The sequence below is a fragment of the Panulirus ornatus genome, chromosome 10 (assembly GCF_036320965.1).
Source record: "Panulirus ornatus isolate Po-2019 chromosome 10, ASM3632096v1, whole genome shotgun sequence".
In the NCBI taxonomy this organism is placed as follows: Eukaryota; Metazoa; Arthropoda; class Malacostraca; order Decapoda; family Palinuridae; genus Panulirus; species Panulirus ornatus.
In genome coordinates, this window is record NC_092233.1 from 17,445,352 (window position 1) to 17,469,126 (window position 23,775).

Here is a 23,775-nt window from a genome sequence, read left to right on the forward strand (position 1 = left end):
AATGGACTGAACCAGGGCATGTGAAACATCTGGGGTAAACCATGGAAAGGTCTTTGGGGGCCTGGATGTGGAAAGGGAGCTGTGGTTTTTTTGTTTTCCTGGTGTTACCTCGCTGAGGCAGGGGGTAGAGATACTGTTTCCGGAGGGGCATGGTGGCACCAGGAATGGATGAAAGCAAGCAAGTATGAAGATGCTTCACATGCCCTGGTTCAGGTCATTGACAGCACGTCGACCCCAGTATACCACATCATTCCAATTCACTCTATTCCTTGCACACACCTCACCCCTTGTAGGTTCAGGCCCTGATCACTCAAATTCTTTTTCTATCCACCCTTCCAGCTCCAAATTGGTCTTCTACTTCTCCTTGTTCCCTCCACCTCTGACACATACATCCTCTTTGTCAAGCCTTCTTCACTCATTCTTTCCACACGTGCAAAACATCTCAACACACCCTCTTCTGCTATCTCAACCACACTCTTTTTAATGCTACATATCTCTCTTACCCTCTTATTACTCACTCTATCAAACCACCTCACACCACATATTGTCCTCAAACAGTTCATTTCCAACACATCCACCCTCCTCCACACAACCCTATCTATACCCCATGCCTCGCAACCATACAATATTGTTGGAACTACTATTCCTTCAAATATACCCATTTCTGCTCTCCGAGATAATGTTCTTTCTTTCCACACATTCTTCATTGCTCCCAGTTGAAGCCAAACGTTTTTTGCAGGCAGCCAATGACCAGGGCAGTACATTACCTGCACTATCCACATAGGTCAATAATGGGAGGGACAGTTGCAAAGTGAGCCACCATTTCACTGGTTGTCAAGTTGCACTCCTCTGACCCTGGTAACTGTCTTCTTTCTGCCTAAGCTGTACATGGAGTACTGGCATTCCGTTTACAAACACAATCTCTACTTGTCATACATTTGACAACACTTTACTCACATGGTTCATTTGTCATAACTAGATTTTCCTGTGCGAGTGCTATGTGCTAGCCCTACCTTCTACATCAAGTAGAAGCCTCTGCTAAACTTGCCTTCTGCCAGTGGCCTGATAAAGGGCGAGGCACTAAACATTAAGAAGTGGCACTAAAGTTCACTAGTTATGGAGGCTCTATTGTTGTGGCCACCACCTTGAGGGAGTTCCAGAATGGAACAGGTATCAGAAATACAGGTAGATATCGATAGTGCCAGTACTGTAGACAAAGTTGCATGTCCCCATGTGTGCACACGCACCCAATTTCATTTGCAAAGGCGAGTAATACATATCCTCAAACTGTTGCCCAGTCAATGCAAGGTCCACAAAAGCCAAAAAATATGACAAATTGCCTCAATCATCCCATCCCACATGGGCTCTGTGATTTTAAATATAAGGAACTACACACTCGCTGCACAAAATTTTCAAGGAAAATACAAAACAAGCAATACATTAAGGTGTGACATATTTATCATGACACGCTGCACACTGTACACATGGGTACAAAACCCCCAGGACTGACCACTGTGGTGTTACAAACAAGTGTGAAAAATACACTGGTTATACTCCATTACACTGTCCAAAGTTAGCTGCTTACATGCAGCAATATGCATTATAAGACAAGATTTCATCAATCAAAGCATCAAGTCTGTCAGACCCTTGTTCCTAATAACTTTCACCTATCTCGTGCAAAAGGAAGTGTTTACGAGCAAATGCTTGCTGGGAAATGTTCACACGTAAGAAACTTCATGTGTGTGTGTAATATATATATATATATATATATATATATATATATATATATATATATATATATATATATATATATATTATATATATATATATATATATATATATTCATAATTACCCCAGGATCTCTTTCTGAAAGGGTCCTAGTGTTACCAAGGACCCTTTTTCCAGGGGCTCCTGCACCTCCAAGGTTGCACTGCACTCAGTAGCAGGGACAGGATGGGCTGCTTTAAAATGAAAAGCTTTATAAGACTGCACTCTCGTCAACTACAAAAAGATACAGCCTTAACAAAAATGACTTTTCAATTGCAGTGTAACCTTGAGTAGGCAGAGTCCAATAATATATATATATATATATATATATATATATATATAGTTTGATAGTCAACATCTACCAAATCCTAAAAAATTACAGGTGAAAGTTTACCAGCACATGTTCACAGTTCACTAGTAAATGACAATGAATGAAGAGATTAAATGTACATAAACTACTTGGGGAAGCAAAGGATAACAGAATAAAAGATACAAATTTGACAGAAGACAAGAACATACCACACCAACTTATATACATGGGATCTTTTTCTTTTTGTACAAAGAGCTCTTGCATACTACAGTAATGTACAAAAAAAGGATTTACTAAACCAAACAGACCTTATATTTCACAAAGGTAGCTATTTGAAGCTGGAATAAATTAACAAAATTATAACCTGACCAGTGAAGTTGAGTCTTGCTCTGGGATTTCCAAGCCATTTTTCTCCTTTTTTTAGGGTTTCACTGTAAAACTCAAACTTGGTGCAACCCAAATTCAGAGACTGAAAGACACTAATCTGGTTAAATTTCAGTGTAAAACCATGCCACGTCACACCTTATTAAGGGTTGCGTGTTTGAGAGTAATGTATGTATATTAGCTACATCTTACAATGTTGAGTTGCCCTGGAGACAAGTTCCCTCTGTCCTTGCTCAAGGGCCAATATGCACATGAGTCCCTCATTCTAGTGTCTTTTGAGACTATTGTTTCAAACCTCACTACTGCCTACGCTCGATTGACTGAAACCTACACTGCCCTCTACTTTGTCAACCCTGTAGAAACTTACATGGAACTAGATTTCCACCATGACTCATCAACAGAAACCAAAACAAATTCAACACTTAAGGACAATTTTTGTTCATCCCGCTTTCCATTTATCCTGTGCTAGAGAACAGGGGAAGAGAAGCTTTGCACGAGGCTCTTCGCTAGAACTATGTAGTAAAACTGAACAGCTGATATTTAGCAATGACCAGAACTGGGTATATAGCAGGTGATTCAACTAAATAGTAACCTTCCATCAAAGGTACAAAAATTATTATTTACTATGGATTTCAGAAAGTGACACTTTCATCAGAAATGGGTTAGTCTATAGGGAGAGACGATTAAATTAAATGAGGCTGATAAAAAAAAAATTTAATAAAATTATAACTTTACCTTGAAAAGCTATACGAACACCCATGTCCTCTGAAACCTGTAGTTTGGAATTCTTTAGGGATGTTACAGCTTAAATAGTTTTACACAAATGTAATTCTGAATTTCTTTTAACTTGTAGCTATGAAAAATACCTGGGTGTAGTTTTTCCCAAGCAAATTGAAGACATTAATGCTTTACCTATTGCTAAATGATATATATTAAAAAGAGCACATGAAATATTTGACAATGTGAGTAATAACTAATCACAGGCAAAAGTGATGCATCATGAAATGCAAATGCTATTTATTTCTGGGCAAAAAAATTATATATTCTGCATATTTCTTATATAAAATTAATATGATCCATAAAAGTGAAATGTATCATCTTTATCTTTCTTGGTTTATTACTATTCAATAATATTAAATAAATTATTCCTTTAAAGCAAGCTAACTGGTTTGCCTTAAAATTACAATATTTGTTACACTTGCCCACAGGTTTGTTGCTTCCACAAAGCTCTTAAAACCTGGGCAGAGTGAAAGCGGTACATTCCTAATTGGCTTATCTTGTAGCTTCTCACAAGCAAATTTTTATATCAAAAGTTTTTAAATGGATTACGGCCAAATATAATCACATCCTGGAATAAAGGCAGACAGCTACAATAGTTACCTAATATTATTTCCAGCTAGCAACTTAAGTCCACCAGATGATGGATATGCCCCCCTAAAAGTCTGACAAGTTTGTGTTGGTTTGTGGTAGAAAATGGCCGAATGCTACCTAGTGATCTTGGGTGATGTCAGTGGAAATTCTTCAGAGGATGAATTTACCAAGAATAAAACCAACAACAGCAATGATGACAGCAGCAACCAAGTGCATCATTGGGTTCGCCTGTTGCGTTTCATGTTGGGGGATGACACTAGCCACCACAGTCTGTTTCTTCTCTCCTGTACTTGCATGTGAGCGCTGCCTCAGTGATTCCTCCTGTTTGATGAAATATTATAAAATTGTACTTTTTTCTTATACATCTAATTTAGAAACTTACCACCCCCTATGTCAATAACTAATTATATCCTTCAAACAATGTTTATCTATGGACAACTTTTTCTCCCACAAATTAATAATTCTGGACCTTCTTAGAAAACACATATTTCAATCTCTTCACCATTCACCAAACTAATACCTATAAATCTGTATTTTCATGTAAGAAATCAATCATAAGTGAAAAATAATCACATGCTTATTTGAGTCTGCATCAGTCACCTGGCTTTAGATTCTCCAAATTATGTAGTTTTTTTGTGAACATGTGATCAATCTAAATGACCTTTTTTTTACAGTTTCCAAATTTAATGAGAAATAGATGAATGAAAGTCCCATTTGCTTACACCCATTACCCATCATGTATAATGAACTAAAGCCACAGCCCACCATCCACTCAGGGCTTACAGCTGTCTACTTTATATGTCATGTGTTGAAAAAATATAACAATAATATGTTATGCTGAGAGTGTTCAAATTACAAAGGTATAAGTTTGTTGAGTATTCCTGGGAAATTATATGGGAGGGTATTGATCAGGAGAGTCAAGGCATGTGCAGAGCATCAGACTGGGGAAGAGCAGTGTGGTTTCAGAAGTGATAGAGGATGTGTGGATCAGGTGTTTGCTTTGAAAATGTATGTGAGAAATAGAAAAACAAAATGGATTTGTATGTAGCATTTATGGACCTGCAGAAGGCATATGATAAAGAGTTGATAGAGATGCTCTGTGGAAGGTATTAAGAGTATATGGTGTGGGAGGCATATGTACGAGTAGGAAGAGAGGAAAGTAATTGGTTCCCAGTGAATGTCGGTTTGCGGCAGGGATGCATGATGTCTACATGGTTGTTTAATTTGTTTATGGATGGGGTTGTTAGGGAGGTGAATGCAAGAGTTTTGGAGAGAGGGGCAAGTATGCAGTCTGTTGTGAATGAGAGGGCTTGGGAAGTTGTTCGCTGATGATACAGCGCTGGTGGCTGAATCAGGTGAGAAACTGCAGAAGCCGGTGACTGAGTTTGGTAAAGTGTGTGAAAAAAGAAAGCTGAAAGTAAATGTGAATAAGAGCAAGGTTATTAGGTACAGTAGGGTTGAAGGACAAGTCAATTGGGAGGTAAGTTTGAATGGAGAGAAAATGGAGGAAGTGAAGTGTTTTAGATATCTGGGAGTGGATTTGGCAACAGATGGAACCATGGAAGCAGAAATTAATAACGGTGGGGGAAGGGGCAAAAGTTCTGGGAGCGTTGAAGAATGTGTGGAAGCCAAGAACATTATCATGTAGAGCAAAAATGAAAAATGGGTATGTTTGAACGAATAGTGGTTCCAAAAATGTTATATGGTTGCAAGGCATGGGATATAGATAGGGTTGTGCAGGAGGGTGGATATATTGGAAATGAGATGTTTGAGGACAATATGTGGTGTGAGGTGGTTTGATCGAATAAGCAATGAAAGGGTAAGAGAGATGTATGGAAGTAAGAGTGTGGTTGAGAAAACAGAAAAGGGTGTATTGAAATGGTTTGGTCACATGGAAAGAATGAGTGAGGAAAGATTGACAAAAAGGATATATGTGTCAGAGGTGGAGGGAATAAGGAGAAGTGGGAGACCAAATTGGAGGTGGAAGGATGGAGTGAAAAAGATTTTGAGCAATCAGGGCCTGAACATACAGGAAGGTGAAAGGTGTGCAAGGAATAGAGTGAATTGGAACAATGTGGTATACCAGGCTCAACGTGCTTTCAATGGATTGAACCAGGGCATGTGAAGGGTCTGGGAACAAAGGTTATATGAACATGGAAAGGAAAAAACGAAAAGAAAATTCCACAGTTTAGATGTCAGAGGAATCCTAATAGCCAATCCTCGAACAGCCGTTCTGCATGCAGCAGTTGTGGGAAGCAGCAGCCAAATGCATGTAAAGTGTCCAAATCTTAATGGGAAGGAAAATATGCAGACAGTTCACAAGAACAGTGGCCAAAATAAAATCCACAGAATAGAGAAAGGGCAGCAACATCATGGCATATGGAAAGGGAAGGATAAAGAGAGGTAATGCTGGGAAAATTAATGAATTGGAAGGCTTCTGATTCCACTCTGGTTAACAGAGAGGTGAGGATGAACCTTTCCAGATGTGAGAGCAGTATTCCATACTCAGGTGAATAAAACCCCCACAGATGTGAAACAGCTGTCAACAAGAAAATTGGCCACAGCATTTACACAACACTACAAGCTTTTGAGAAGCAAACTTTGTTATGTTAATAATGTATGGCTTCCAAGACATAGTGGAAGATATGGTCAAGCCCAGCATGTTTATGCTACCATGAGGTTAAATTGTGGTATTTTAAAACAAAACAAGGAAAATCAAATGGTTCAAGAGATATAACATGAAACTGCATTTTAGCACTATTAAATTTTAAAAGGTTACTGCTTCCCCAATCCAAAATGTTGCAAAGGTCAGAAATAAGAGGAAATATGATCAGTGTGTGAAAGAGAACAAGAATTAAAGGGTAGAGGTGAGGAATAGAGAGATTAAATATGTACAGTGGAATCATCAGCATAAGAAGGAACATGGCTAGAAGTAGAGAGACCATTACTGAGTGAAGAGAGTAGGTGATATGACAGAACCACAAGGAACACAAGTCTTGATGGCACAGGAAGGGGAAGTTGCTCTATCAGTGACTACGGCAATAAAATGGCCTGAGAGGAAATTATGCATTGGAAAACAGAGAAAAGCAGTGAAACCAAAGGAAAGGAGTTTAGAAGACAAAGATTCATGTTACACACTATCCAATGCTTTAAAGATGTTGAGGGCAAAGAGAAAAACCTTAGGTAAGAGGGCCAAGAGTTAGTCATGCATGAGAGATGATCACCTGTAGACATAGCACTGCAAAATCAATACAGTTTAGGAGAGTTTCAAAGTTTCAAAGAATCTGGTGATACCATAAGTGAGAGCAATTAGGTGATAGTTAGAGGTTTAAAGTGGTCTCCTTTCTTAGAGACAGGCTACACCAAGGAATGCTTCCAAGGGGCAGGGAAAGTCTGGGTTTTTAGACAGAGGCAAAATAGGTGAGCAATGACTGGTGCTAGCTCAAGGGCAAACTCCCTTACAACACAAGGAGGTATGCCATCTAAGCCATAAGCCTTGTCCACTTGGATATGGGGGATTATCTGGAAGACCTTGAACAAGAAGAATAAGGAGAAGGCACAGGTTCAGAGGGAGGAGACTGGGGAGGATTTGAATCTGAATCTTCCAAAGTTGAGTTGCAAGAAAATACGATGGCAAGAAAAGCAGCTCAGCAGTTGTAGGGTGTGAATAAACTAATTGAGAGAGAGAGACTTCTGGTTAAGGACAAAAAAGATGATAGCAGAAAAAGAAGTCATTAGCACACTTCCTTTTAATGAAAGTGTGCCTGGCTCTTTGTATAACAGCTTTGCAATGATTACAAGCAGAAATGAAAGCAGTAAAGGTTTTTGAGAGAAGGGAAGAGTTTTATGGTCCGGTACGCACACATCCTTGATGTTATGGGACAGGCATCAAAGCAGGAGTGATTAAACCATGACAAGAGAAAAAGATTTAGAGGAAGATGGGATGTATGCCTCCATCCCGGCCAAGATAGCCTCTGCTGTGTGTTCAGCACATCATGAGGCATCCTTAGCAGAGAAGCAGTACTCATACCAAGAAAAGTCAATAAAGAGGCTGTGTTGAGATAACCAATGGGCACTTACAGCTTCATAACTCAGTTTAATATTTATTTTATTATTTCATTTATTATAAATGATTGCCGTTTCCCATTTTAGTGAGGTAGTGCCAGGGAACAGACGAAGAAAGACCCATCTACTCATATGCATATATATATATACATTTATTTTATTTTGCTTTGTTGCTGTCTCCCGCATTTGCGAGGTAGCACAAGGAAACAGACGAAAGAAATGGCCCAACCCACCCCCATACACATGTATATACATACACGTCCACACACGCAAATATACATACCTATACATCTCAATGTACACATATATATATATACACACACAGACACATACATATATACCCATGCACACAATTCACACTCTCTGCCTTTATTCATTCCCATCGCCACCTTGCCACACATGGAATACCATCCCCCTCCCCCCTCATGTGTGCGAGGTAGCGCTAGGAAAAGACAACAAAGGCCCCATTTTCGTTCACACTCAGTCTCCAGCTGTCATGCAATAATGCCCGAAACCACAGCTCCCTTTCCACATCCAGGCCCCACACAACTTTCCATGGTTTACCCCAGACGCTTCACATGCCCTGATTCAATCCACTGACAACACGTCAACCCCGGTATACCACATCGATCCAATTCACTCTATTCCTTGCCCGCCTTTCACCCTCCTGCATGTTCTTTTTCACTCCATCTTTCCACCTCCAATTTTGTCTCCCACTTCTCGTTCCCTCCACCTCTGACACATATATCCTCTTGGTCAATCTTTCCTCACTCATTCTCTCCATGTGCCCAAACCATTTCAAAACACCCTCTTCTGCTCTCTCAACCACGCTCTTTTTATTTCCACACCTCTCTCTTACCCTTACATTACTTACTCGATCAAACCCCCTCACACCACACATTGTCCTCAAACATCTCATTTCCAACACATCCACCCTCCTGCGCACAACTCTATCCATAGCCCACGCCTCGCAACCATACACCATTTCTGGAACCACTATTCCTTCAAACATACCCATTTTTGCTTTCCAAGATAATGTTCTCGACTTCCACACATTCTTCAAGGCTCCCAGGATTTTCGCCCCCTCCCCCACCCTATGATTCACTTCCGCTTCCATGGTTCCATCCGCTGCCAGATCCACTCCTAGATATCTAAAACACTTTACTTCCTCCAGTTTTTCTCCATTCAAACTTACCTCCCAACTGACTTGACCCTCAACCCTACTGTACCTAATAACCTTGCTCTTATTCACATTTACTCTTAACTTTCTTCTTTCACACACTTTACCAAACTCAGTCACCAGCTTCTGCAGTTTCTCACATGAATCAGCCACCAGCGCTGTATCATCAGCGAACAACAACTGACTCACTTCCCAAGCTCTCTCATCCACAACAGACTTCATACTTGCCCCCCTTTCCAAAACTCTTGCATTCACCTCCCTAACCACCCCATCCTTAAACAACCATGGAGACATCACACACCCCTGCCGCAAACCTACATTCACTGAGAACCAATCACTTTCCTCTCTTCCTACACGTACACATACCTTACATCCTCGATAAAAACTTTTCACTGCTTCTAACAACATACCTCCCACACCATATATTCTTAATACCTTCCACAGAGCATCTCTCTATCAACTCTATCATATGCCTTCTCCAGATCCATAAATGCTACATACAAATCCATTTGCTTTTCTAAGTATTTCTCACATACATTCTTCAAAGCAAACATCTGATCCACACATCCTCTACCACTTCTGAAACCACACTGCTCTTCCCTAATCTGATGCTCTGTACATGCCTTCACCCTCTCAATCAACACCCTCCCATATAATTTACCAGGAATACTCAACAAACTTATACCTGTAATTTGAGCACTCACTCTTATCCCCTTTGCCTTTGTACAATGGCACTATGCACGCATTCCGCCAATCCTCAGGCACCTCACCATGAGTCATACATACATTAAATAACCTTACCAACCAGTCAACAATACAGTCACCCCCTTTTTTAATAGATTCCACTGCAATACCATCCAAACCTGCTGCCTTGCTGGCTTTCATCTTCCGCAACACTTTTACTACCTCTTCTCTGTTTACCAAATCATTTTCCCTAACCCTCTCACTTTGCACACCACCTCAACCAAAACACCCTACATCTGCCACTCTATCATCAAACACATTCAAGAAATCTTCAAAATACTCACTCCATCTCCTTCTCACATCACCACTCTTTTTCACCTCTTGCACCTTTCTCTTGACCTCCTGTCTCTTTCTTTTATACATCTCCCACTCAATTGCATTTTTTCCCTGCAAAAATCATCCAAATGCCTCTCTCTTCTCTTTCACTAATAATCTTACTTCTTCATCCCACCACTCACTACCCTTTCTAATCAACCCACCTCCACGCTTCTCATGCCACAAGCATCTTTTGCGCACTCCATCACTGATTCCCTAAATACATCCCATTCCTCCCCCACTCCCCTTACTTCCATTTTTCTCACCTTTTTCCATTCTCTACTCAGTCTCTCCTGGTACTTCCTCACACATACATGTACATATCCATATCAACATCCATACACATACATATACGTATTCATACTTGCTCGCCTTCATCCATTCCTGGTGACTACCCACCCCAAAAGAAACAGCAGTGCCACCCCCTGCATCAGCAAGGTAGTGCCAGGAAACAGATGAAAAAAGGCTACATCCACTCACACTCATTCTCTAGTTGTCATGTGCAATGCACCAAAACCACATTCAGGCCCCACAGACCTTTCCATGGTTTACCCCAGATGCTTAACATGCCCTGATTCAGTCCGCTGACAACATGTCAACACCCGTGTACCAGACTGTTCCAATTCACTCCTATTCCATACACGCCTTTCACCCTCCTGCATGTTTTGGCATCGCTTAAAATCTTTTTCCTCCATCCTCCCAATTTGGTCTCCCACTTCTTGTTCCCTCCACCTCAGACACATACATCCTCTTCATAAACCTCACTTTCTACACTAATCAAACAAGCCTCTACTTGCCTGAAAAGGTTTCTGTGAATTTCAAGGACAACATTCACTTTTCAACAAATCATCATACAAGCTCTTTCATTAAGCTTGTATTCAATGGAATGTTATGTTGGGTCTTGTCTTCAATCCACACATGCAGGAGTATTTCTATATTCAGCATCACTTCAATGCAATGCATATAGTGTTTGAGCACTTAAGTGTTGCAGCTTGAGCACTTGCCATATTTTTCTCACTGCTGTCATATACTGTTTCCACTATAGATGTACCAAGCCCCAAAGTTTGAGCAATGGAGCTACGTTTTCCTCAAGCATCAAACATCCATGAAATATCCAATTTTACAACCGTTTACATCCAATATAATTCTTTCATATACTTGTTCAAATATACTAATAACACTTGAACTTTAACTTCACCAGTTACAGAAGCTCTTTTGCCATGGCCAACCCCTTGAGGGAGTTCTCAAAAGAATGGGTGTCAGAGGTACAGATGGACAAATAGACAGACTTGAACTTGATGGCCTCTTTGCAGACATCTTGTGAGGAAATATACTGCAGTATGTGGATAAATCTTGGAGGAAAAACTGCTTAACACAGAGGCAGACCATAATTGATGCATTGGCTGATTCAACCTCAAGCCCACCATCTATGTCATTGAACCATGTTGATGTGCCCGCAAATGCAACGTAATTTATTAAAAATTACATTTCTGATCAAATTTGCTGGTTTTTCAAGTTTTGTTTTTAAACTTTCAAGATTTCATATACATTTGGTAATTATGAATTTACAATCTGTATCAAAAATTTACAAGAAGTGATTTACAATTTCTTTAAGATCAAAATTTCTGTAACCCAAGCATCTATAAAATGGGGGACCTATCACTTGAAGTTACAGAGACTTTTGCCATGGCTTCTGTGCAAATTTTGATGAACTAGTGCATTTTGTGACAGTATCCTCTGAATGTTGTGCACAATATCCCTAATTAATGGCAGCCCCCTAAAAGGACAGTAAGGCAGCAAGCTGGCATAATAAATTTTCAAAACAATGTGAGGGAATCTAGCATACTAAGTAAATGATACAAACAAGGGGGATCGAAAACAGACTATCGTGTGTACACAACAATGACAGTAACTGTTCACTACCTATGTCAACAATCTGTTTTAAAGACTTTTGAAGTTGCAATCAGGTCAGCCTTCACTCTTCTCTCTTCCAAGAGGGGCATGCAGTGTCTATAAAAAAAATCTTGCCTGCCCCCATATATTTTCAAAGGTGATACACAAGCTCCATTGTTGGTGCAAGTATATGAAACTAAGGGTACAATCATCAAACATCTGGTTGCTGTGACTAGTGTTTCCAATGGTATAAGCACCAGCATCCTACCTCAGGCTCATCAAACATCTGGTCGCTGTGACTAGTGTTTCCAATGGTATAAGCACCAGCATCCTACCTCAGGCTATCTTTAGGGAATGATGTTCTTCCTTTACTCCTCCTAGCTGCCACTTCATTTTGGAGATTTTGCTCATGAGTGCTCAGAATACACGATCAGGCACCTGCTTGCCAGTGTTTGTACCCTCCCTGACAAGGTCACCCCACTACCAAAATCTATCCCTGACTGCCCAAGGAAGACTTCTAGATCTACAGATAACCTCTTAAGACAAGAAGTATTTAAGCAACCATGCATTTCAGGCACCAAACTCATGAAAAGCCATCCAAAACTTCTTGGAGATCATCTCTCAAAGAACCACTCAACATGGCCTGCAAAAGGACCATCACATTCCCTCCTGCAAGGCAGCAGCCAAACCCTGTTTACTAAGGAAATACAACACAAATTACTTGCATTTGCAAAGAAATGCAGGGATTGGTGTGAGCAACAGTGAAGCAAGATCATGTTTTCTGATGCAAGTTCCTTCAAGTGTGTGCAATCAAGGCAGGGGAAGGAGAGGAGGCCAGAGGTGCCAGCCAATATGACTAGTTTCACATTCAAGATGGTGAAGCATCCAATAGTGTGGTGATCTGGGGTTGCTTCAGTGGTGCACTGGGTAGGGGAGGACTGTACTTATGTAAAAACACCTCTTTAATGGAGCAGTACATTAATGGGCTGGAGGACCATCTGCTTTCTTTTTATGCGGTTCACAATTGTGATCAACTTATGCAGGATTGTGCCCTCTGCCATAAGGCTAGAAAGGTGATGAACTAGTTATCAGAGAAAAACTCAACTATTGGAGAGGCCTCGGAACTCGCCAGATCAAGAACTATTGCTTCACCTCATTCAGGATATTAAGATTCTATGGACCCAAAACATGTACCTATAATTTTTCAGAAACCTTCCCAATTCTATGCCAAGGCATCTGCAGATGGCAATCAAGGCCAAAGTACTAAAATATAAGTCTGATATTGCCTATGAAAATATTTGAAGCAGACAAGGCTATTTGCAGACATGGTATCTAAAGCCTCTGGCATTTCCCTGTAACTCAGCTCTCTTAATTCTGGGACCATCTCTGTTGGTCACACCTTTTCTATGAGCCCTTTGTGCTTCGTTTGGTGTGGTGACCAAATCTAAGAAGGAAATGCTAGCTCTGGCCTTATATAAGTATAAACATCCAGGCTTATCTATATATGGCTGACTTGGACAGAGATCTAATGGAAAATTTGTCAATGACTGAGTTTCATCAGAAATGCTTGGAAATTAATGTCTAATCAAGCACACATCTTCAAGGACTTGTCATGCCTAAGCTGCAACTTCCACAATGAACACAATAAACTTATTCCCCAATCTCCCTGTGTTTACCCTGCAGACACACATGTAAAAATCACATTTTCTGGCCTATCTGTGTAAATCTACTATCTTTAACTCTGTTCCCATATATAAAGGGATAATCAAGTGCAACAAACTCAAAAGCTCTCTCATAAACAAATTCACATTAAAGGTAACTGAATCCTGAAAAACACTGTTGCCATGTCTTTATCACTTGATGATATATAGTTGTTTGGATATCATTTTGCAAGCATTAATTTGCTTTTAAAAGAGAAAAGATATTAGTAATTTACATGGATACAGTGAAGGTACCTTAATTTGAAGGTTTTCTTGGCGGAGTGAGCTGATCTCCTCCCGCAGTCGCTTGATTTCATCTCCTGCCCTCCTTAACTCTGCTTCACTGTTGTTTGCCTGAAGTGGATGGAAAAAGTAATTGGCACAAATATACCACTGATAGTACTCACTTTTAGCCATTACTGAAAAATTAAGGTAAATGACACAAGGTACAAATATAGAATCAGTGTGTCTGAAAATATGGAAAGAGGTTGCTCTTTAATAAAAAATATTCCAAGTTTTAACCATCAGCTATTATACATACACATGAGACCATCTCATTATTTCATGGACCTACACATGCTAAAGCCTTTTCTTAAAACCAAAGGATTCTTAAACCTTTCACCACATAAGTCCTAATATCCAATTCACATTGAGTGCCAGAGATTCTTAAAACACTCTAAAACATCTCTATAAGAGTGTTAATACAGTTAACATAATTTTCTTCATAAAATGATATTCACCTCTATCTGGCAAAACACTGTTTATATTTGCTATGTACCCTAATTTTCTCTGTCTAATCAGGGCAATAAATGATGATGGACTCTGGTAAAAGATGACAGTTACAAAGCTAAAATATTATTGGAGAAAAGACACCAACATCCCCACATGTACAACCCACTTGCTGTTTCACACCAACATCCCCACATGTACAACCCACTTACTGTTTCACACTTATTTGCACTGTGAAGTGTAGCATTATTTCATATTTGTTCAAAGTTTCCCACATTAACAAAGCTGCAGCAGAAAAAGATGAAGTGGCCACATTAACTAACTATCACTCCAGCTGTCATGTATAATGCAACAAAACCATGGCATCTCATCCACAACCAGGCCCTACAGACCCTTCCATGGTTTCATTCAACCGCTTCATATGCCATAGTTCAGTCTTCTGACACCTTGATGGCCCCTGTAAAGACCATTATTTCAATTCACTCTATCCTGTGCGTGCCTGCAGCCTCCTACACACTCAAGCTCCAACCTCCAAACACCTCTTTCACTCAATCCTTCCACCTCCAATTCAGTCTTCCCCTTCTTTACCCCTACACCTCGATACATATCCCCACTCTCAACTTCATCATTTGTACAAAAAATTTCCATACATCCTCTCCATCTCTCTCAAAAGTAATCTTCTTGCTACCACAGCTCTCTCTTATCTTATTTTATCATTTCTTACTCAATTCAACCAACACTTTTAATACAACATTTAGTCCTTGAACATCTTTTTCAAAATATTCACCCAATTCTGTACTTTGTCATCTTGGGCCCACAATTCATCCATGTGACACACTTAAAGAGTACTATACCATCAAACAAATCCGTCTTTGCCCTTCAAGATAGTGACCTCTCTTTTCCACACAGTTCTTAATCTGCCTTTAACCTTTGCCCCTCAACTACCTTTAGCTAACTTCAGCTCCCATTGTTCCATTTCCTGCCTTGTCCATTCACAGATTTCTAAACCACTTAACTTCCTCTGGGTTCTCTCCTTTCATATTCCAACTCTGAATAATCTGTCAGCACAACTAAACCTAATAACCTTGCTTTTATTCACATTTACTCTTAACTTTCTAGTTTCACACAGTCCCAGACTCTGAAACCAATTTGCACTTTCTCATTCTAATAAGCATCAGCATCAATTCATCATGAAAACAATAAAACCAACAACAAGCCTGAATGGTAATCCCAATATATTGCAAGAGCTATAGAGCACAAATGAATTCTATAAGCTCAAGAAATCAGACAATGATCTAAACATTGCAACACAACAGATTACAATTAGAAGGCAAGTGAAAGTCCTTATCAAAGAAGCCAAGAAAGAATACAAAGTGAGTATTACAATATAACACAATCAGAAAATAAGTGAAAATCCTTATCAAAGAAGCCAACAAAGAATACAAAGAGAGTACTGCAAGAGATAGTAATAGAGATCCTAAGAGATTTTAAGATATGTCATTAATAAGAAACACACAGGGAATGGAATAGGACCCTTACTACACGAGGATGGAGCATCCCTTGTGGACAATAAAAGCACAGCAAACACCCTGAACAATTCTTTTATTTCTACTTTTATGCTAGAAAGCAATGATAAGAATTTTGATCAAAGACACCGATAAACAGCACTCTTACAATACAAAAATTTACCGTCACAGTTAGAGAAAATATTCATTTATTCATTATACATAATCATTGTTTTTCGTGTCAGCGAGGTAGCACTAGGAAACAGATGAAGAATGGCCCATCCACTTATACAAATATATATTCATAAATGCCAACATATGCACATATACATATCAACATATATATACATAAACATAAGCAGACAAGCAGACATTACATACATACAGATGTACATCTTCATGCTTGCCTTTATCCATTCCTGTCGCTACCCATCCCCACAGGAAAACAGCATTGCTATCCCATGCTTCAGCGAGGCAGCGCCAGGAATACAAACAAAAAGGCCATATTTGTTCACACTCAGTCTTTAGCTGTCATGTGTAATGCACCAAAACCACAGCTCCCTATCCACATCCAGGCCCTACAGACCTTTCCATGGTTTACCTGAGATGCTTCACATGCCCTGATTCAGTCCACTGACAGCAAGTCAACCCCGATATACCACATCGTTCCCAATTCACTCTATTCCTTGCATGCCTCTCACCCTCCTGTACGTTCAAGCCCCAATTGCTCGAAATCTTTTCCACTCCATCCTTCCACCTCCAATTTGGTCTCCTGCTTTGTCCCTTTGTCCCTCCACCTCTGACACATATATCATCTTTGTCAATCTTTCCCACTCATTCTCTCCATATGTCCAAACCATTTCAACACACCCTCTTCTGCTCTCTCTACCACACACACTATGTCTTAACTTATATGTCAGTCATCATAAACACTTAAATAGTCTGTCTGTAAACTATGTACGGCTAGAACTAAGTAAATCTGTTAATAATGTCATTACAGTATACCTAAAATGCGTTGCCCTCACATTATAAGCCATTTTGTAAGTACAAAAACCATCTATTGGCATTACACATACCAGCGAGAGACTGAGAGCGAATGAATGTGGACATTTTTGTCTGTTATCTCAGTGCTGCCTCGCTGAAGCAGGGGGTAGTGATGCTGTTTCCTGAGGGGTGGGGTGGCACCAGGAATGGATGAAGACAAGCAAGTGAAACTCTAGAATGATATAGGTAAAACTGAAAGTGGATGGAGAGAGATGGGTGATTATTGGTGCCTATGCACCCGGGCATGAGAAGAAAGATCGTGAGAGGCAAGTGTTTTGGGAGCAAATGAGAGAGTGTGTTAGCAGCTTTGATGCATGAGACCGAGTTATAGTGATGGGTGATTTGAAAGCAAAGGTGAGTAATGTGGCAGTTGAGGGTATAATTGGTGTACATGGGGTGTTCAGTGTTATAAATGGAAATGGTGAAGAGCTTGTAGACTTGTGTGCTGAAAAAGGACTGGTGATTGGGAATATACACAAGTATACATATGTAAGTAGGAGAGATGGCCAGAAAGCATTACTGGATTACGTGTTAATTGATAGACGTGTGAAAGAGAGATTTTTTGGATGTTAATGTGCTGAGAGGGGCAACTGAAGGGAAGTCTGATCATTATCTTGTGGGGGCCAAGGTGAAGATTTGTAGAGGTTTTCAGAAAAGAAGAGGGAATGTTGGAGGGAAGAGAGTGGTGGAAGTAAGAGAGCTTGGAAAGGAGACTTATGTGAAGAAGTACCAGGAGAGATTGAGTGTGGAATGGAAAAAGGTGAGAGCAAACAACATAAAGGGAGTGGGGGAGGAATGGGATGTACTTAGGGAAGCTGTGATGGCTTGCACAAAAGATGTTTGTGGTATGAGAAAGGTGGTCGGTGGGCAGATTAGAAAGGGTAGTGAGTGGTGGGATGAAGAAGTAAGATTATTAGTGAAAGAGAAGAGAGAGGCGTTTGAACGATTTTTGCAGGGAAGTGGTGGGAATAACTGGGAGATGTATAAAAGAAAGAGGCAGGAGGTCAAGAGAAAGATGCAAGAGGTGAAAAAGAGGGCAAATAAGAGTTGGGGTGAGAGAGTATCATTAAATTTTATGGAGAATAAAAAGATGTTTTGGAAGGAGGTAAATAAAGTGGTTAAGACAAGAGAACAAGTGGGAACATCCATGAGGGGGAATAATGGGGAGGTAATAACATGTAGTGGTGAAGTAAGGAGGAGAGGGAGTGAGTATTTTGAAGGTTTGTTGAATGTGTTTGATGATATAGAGTGGCAGATATAAGGTGTTTTGGTCAAGGTGGTGTGCGAAGTGAGAGGGTCAGGGAGAATGGTCTGGTGAACAGAGAAGAGGTAGTGAAAGCATTGCAGAAGATGAAAGCTGGCAAGGCAGAGGGTTTGGATGGTATTGCAGGGGAATTCATTATAAAAGGGGGTGACTGTGTTGTTGACTGGTTGGTAAGGATATTCAATGTGTGTATGGTTCATGCATGCATAGTGCCATGGTACAAAGGCAAAGGGAATAAAAGTGACAGTTCAAATTACAGAGGTATACGTTTGTTGAGTATTCCTGCATAATTATATGGGAGGGTATTGATTGAGAGGGTAAAGGCAAGTACAGAGCATCAGAATGGGGAAGTGCAGTGTGGTTTCATATGTGTGGATCAGGTGTTTGCTTTGAAGAATGCATGAGAAATACTTAGAAAAACAGATGGATTTGTATGTAGCATTTATGGATTTCGAGAATGCATATGATAAGATTGATAGAGATGCTCTGTGGAAGGTGTCAAGAGTATATGGTGTGGGAGGTAAGTTGCTAGAAGCAGTGAAAAGTTTTTATCAAGGATGTAAGGCATGTGTTCGAGCAGGAAGAGAGAAACGTGACTGGTTCCCAGTGAATGTCGGTTTGCGGCTGGGGTGCATGATGTCTCCATGGTTGTTTAATTTGTTTATGGATGGGGTTGTTAGGGAGGTGAATGCAAGAGTTTTGGAGAGAGGGGCAAGTATGCAGTCTGTTGTGGATGAGAGGGCTTGGGAAGTGAATCAGTTGTTGTTCACTGATGATACAGCGCTGGTGGCTGATTCAGGTGAGAAACTGCAGAAGTGGGTGACTGAGTTTGGTAAAGTGTGAGAAAGAAGAAAGCTGAGAGTAAATGAAAATAAGTAGGGTTGAGGGACAAATTAACTGGGAGTTAAGTTTGAATGGAGAAATCCTGGAGGAAGTGAAGTGTTTTAGATATCTGAGAGTTGATTTGGCAGCAGCTGGAACCATGGAAGAGGAAGCGAGTCACAGGGTGGGGTATGGGTCGAAGGTTCTGGGAGCGTTGAAAAATATGTGGAAGGTGAGAATGTTATCTCGGAGAGCAAAAATGGGTATGTTTGAAGGAATAGGGGTTCTAAAAATGTTATATGGTTGCAAGGCATGGGCTATAGATAAGGTTGTGCGGAGGAGGGTGGATATGATGGAAATGAAATGTTTTAGGTCAATATGTGGTGAGAGGTGGTTTGATAAGAGTAAGTAATGAAAGTGTAAGAGAGATGTGTGGTAATAATAATCGTATGGTTGAGAAAGCAGAAGAGGGTGTATTGAAATGGTTTGGTAACATGGAGCAAATGTGTGAGGAAAGATTGACAAAAAGGATATGTGTGTCAGAGGTGAAGGGAACAAGGAGAAGCGGGAGACCAAATTGGAGGTGGAAGGATGGAGTGAAACAAATTTTGAGTGATCAGGGCCTGAACATACAGGAGGGTGAGAGGCATGCAAGGAGCAGAGTGAACTGGAACAATGTGGTATACCGGGGTCGACATGCTGTCAATGGATTGAACCAGGGCATGTGAAATGCCTGAGGTAAACCATGGAAAGTTTTGTGGGGCCTGGATGTGGAAAGGGAGCTGTGGTTTTGGTGCATTATACATGACAGCCAGAGACTCAGTGTAAATGAATGTGGCCTTTGTTGTCTTTTCCTAATGCTACGTCGTGCATGGGCGGGGGAAGGGGGGTGCTGTTTCATGTATGGCGGGGTGGCAATGGGAATGGATGAAGGCAGCAAGTATGTGTATATATGTATATGTTTGTACATGTGTGTGTGTGTGGGCATTTATGTATATGCATGTGTATGTGAGTGGGATGGGCCATTCTTTCATCTGCTTCCTTGCGCTACCTTGCTACTGCGGGAGACAGCAACTAAGTATAAAATAAAAAATAATATATGTATATGTCTGTGTAGTGTATGTATATATGTTGATATATGTATGTGCGTATATGGGTGTTTATGTATATATAGGTGCATTTAAATGGATGGGCCATTATTCGTCGTTTCCTAGCTCTACCTCGCTGATGTGGGAAATGGGGATCAAGTATAATCTACAAATAACCATTTATTGGCAGAATATCTTAATAATTGTCCTCCATGAAAGACAAATTGCAAAATGTTAATGCAACCATACAAGTGTTCAAGTTTAGTTTTGTGCTGTTACACAGGCTACCAAATATCAATTCATTGTATTTGATATCAATTGTGGTTTTGTCTGATGTCTTGTGAAGTACTAGCAATGAGGTCTTTGTAGGATAGCTTAGGCCTTGGATATTGCAATGAAAGAACTAAGAATGTGTTGACTGTTTCATGAATGAAGTCTGATAATGACTGAAATTCTTTAATCTCACCTTCTTTATTGCCTTTTAGAACAACTGGAAGTTTATCATATTTTTATGATGATTTTTTAGCTATGCATTTCATCCCCTAGAAAATATCATTAATGAAACAACCCCCCTAATTTTAGCCTAAAAAGTTTGTCTAAAAAACTTGTTACACAGTAGCTGTTCTGGCTTCAGTGAGGCTTGTCATATATTTTTAACCAATTTTAACCAATCTATTTTCATTATGTTCTATCATATTCCTGAAACTTAAAAACTGTATCTATCATTCAGAGAGAGGCTTTAGGTTTAACACATCTGTGATACCTTCAATTTGTTGCCAAGCATGGATCATCAAAAACCTTTATCTTTTTATTTCCAAGCTATGCAGTTAAATCCATGTCTTTAAATAATGCGCAGTATGCTAAAATGAACACAGGCCACTTATTTTTTACTGAGTTTGGTAAAGTGTGTGAAAGAAGAAAGTTAAGAGTAAATGTGAATTAGAGCAAGGTTATTAGGTACAGTAGGGTTGAGGGTCAAGTCAATTGGGAGGTAAGTTTGAATGGAGAAAAACTGGAGGAAGTAAAGTGTTTTAGATATCTGGGAGTGGATCTGGCAGCGGATGGAACCATGGAAGCAGAAGTGGATCATAGGGTGGGGGAGGGGGCGAAAATCCTGGGAGCCTTGAAGAATGTGTGGAAGTCGAGAACATTATCTCGGAAAGCAAAAATGGGTATGTTTGAAGGAATAGTGGTTCCAACAATGTTGTATGGTTGCGAGGCGTGGGCTATGGATAGAGTTGTGCGCAGGAGGGTGGATGTGCTGGAAATGAGATGTCTGAGGACAATATGTGGTGTGAGGTGGTTTGATCGAGTAAGTAATGTAAGGGGAAGAGAGATGTGTGGAAATAAAAAGAGCGTGGTTGAGAGAGCAGAAGAGGGTATTTTAAAATGGTTTGGGCACATGGAGAGAATGAGTGAGGAAAGATTGACCAAGAGGATATATGTGTCGGAGGTGGAGGGAACGAGGAGAAGTGGGAGACCAAATTGGAGGTGGAAAGATGGAGTGGAAAAGATTTTGAGTGATCGGGGCCTGAACATTCAGGAGGGTGAAAGGCGGGCAAGGAATAGAGTGAATTGGATCAATGTGGTATACCAGGGTTGACGTGCTGTCAATGGATTGAATCAAGGCATGTGAAGCGTCTGGGGTAAACCATGGAAAGTTCTGTGGAGCCTGGATGTGGAAAAGGAGCTGTGGTTTCAGACATTATTGTCTGACAGCTAGAGACTGAGTGTGAACGAATGGGGCCTTTGTTGTCGTTTCCTAGCGCTACCTCGCACACATGAGGGGGGAGGGGGATGTTATTCCATGTGTGGCGAGGTGGTCATGGGAATGAATTAAGGCAGACAGTGTGAATTGTGTGCATGTGTATATATGTGTGCATCTGTGTGTATATATATGTGTACATTGAGATGTATGGGTATGTATATTTGCGTGTGTGGACATATATGTATATGCATGTGTATGCGGGTGGGTTGGGCCATTTCTTTCGTCTGTTTCCTTGCGCTACCTCGCAAACGTGGGAGACAGCGACAAAGCAAAATAAATAAATAAATATTCTTATTTTTACAGTATGCACATTTAGATAATCAGCATATGCATTCACTACACCCTCACACATACTATGAGTACAATCAAAAGTCATTCTTCTTATTTGCTTAACTGAAATATCTCCAGCTCCATATAATTCACTATGAAATTATATATCTTTCATATGCTGCGCTAAACTCAACTACACTCCTATAAACCTTTCCCAAACTATCATCTGCAATGTGTCCTACATGGGCATACCATCTGAAAGCTATTCTTCTTACTCCCAATTAACCAAACTATAAAAGGTTATCCATCACTTCAGCCCCTTTCCCACTTTACTAATGTGCCTAATGTGTCTCCACACTGAAAAAGTAATGTTCTACATCCAAATATAAGATGAGAAAAAAATCCTCCACACGCAGTGTTCATGCATAAAGACTTTTTCATCCAAAAAAGGCCTCCATACATCTCTAGCTCTTCTAGCATTTCTCTATTCTCAGTTTTTACCTCTTTCTATCATTAATTTTCTCTACTTGTAAATAATTAAACTTCTAATAAGTGGTGAAACACAAAGGCTGCCCCACCTCTAGAAAGCAATTTTAATTCTAAATAAAAACCATCATTCTACCTACACTTCATATGAATTAAAGAAAACATTATCCACCATTTCAACCCCTTTACCACTTTACTAATGTGTCCCCAATCACTGAAAAAGTAGAGTTCTTCATCCAAATATAAGATATAAGAAAATATCCTCAGACAGTGTTCTTACATAAAGATTTTTTCATCTACAAAAGGCCTCCATATATCTCCAACTCTTCTAGCATTTCTCTACTCTCAGTTTCTACCTTCTATCATTCATTTTCTCTACTTGTAAATAATTAAACTTCTACAAAGTGGTGAAATACAAAGGCTGCCTACCCTCTAGAAAGCAATTTTAATTCTAAATAAAAATCATCATTTTACCTACACTTCACATGAATTAAAGAAAAGGTTATTCTCATCTGCAATGAAGTGTGGTACACTCCATATTCTTGCACCAATGTTAAACAGTACCCTGTTACCCCAAACCTCACCTATCTCATAATATTCCTTCTATTAAACCTCACAGCCATTGTGACAACACATTCAACGCATAAACTATCTAGTCATATTAAAGTTTTGTAAACAATCACAAGCACCTGTAATAAAAGCATGAAAATGGAAAAAGGATTAGTGCATAGGCTCTTCAATAATGTGGAGAAAATATAAAGTTTCATCTAAAAAAAATATAAATAACCAGATATCAATGTGTCTTACCTTAGGTGAAGGCTTGGACACCTCCATCTGTGGCTGTGGTGCTGGAGAAGCATCAACATTGTTCTGTGGTGCCTGTGCAGCAGCATCCATTGGTAACTCAAACACACACCGCAACTTCGAGTCCATTAATTGACTTAAGTCAGCCTCTCTAAACTGAAATCAGTAATATATTCATTAACATAAGTTGTTATCATGACTGCTAAATTTCAAGAGTAATATTTGCTTCTACCTGATTACAATTCTTTAAATGCGAGTCCTCAGTT

The 23,775-nt window shown here is 39.9% G+C and overlaps 1 protein-coding gene across 1 annotated transcript in view; it reads right to left on the bottom strand.

The window, feature by feature from the left end:
- Positions 1-1,436: 1,436 nt before the first annotated feature.
- Positions 1,437-23,775, bottom strand: part of Vap33 (VAMP-associated protein 33kDa) — a 47,294-nt gene continuing 24,955 nt past the window's right edge. The window contains exons 4-6 of the mRNA XM_071665578.1: positions 23,513-23,665; positions 13,985-14,083; positions 1,437-4,153 (exon numbers count right to left, since the gene is read on the bottom strand). Of these exons, the coding sequence (XP_071521679.1) occupies positions 3,983-4,153; positions 13,985-14,083; positions 23,513-23,665 (423 nt within the window). The 3' untranslated portion in view covers positions 1,437-3,982. The remainder of the gene's footprint in view (positions 4,154-13,984; positions 14,084-23,512; positions 23,666-23,775) is intronic.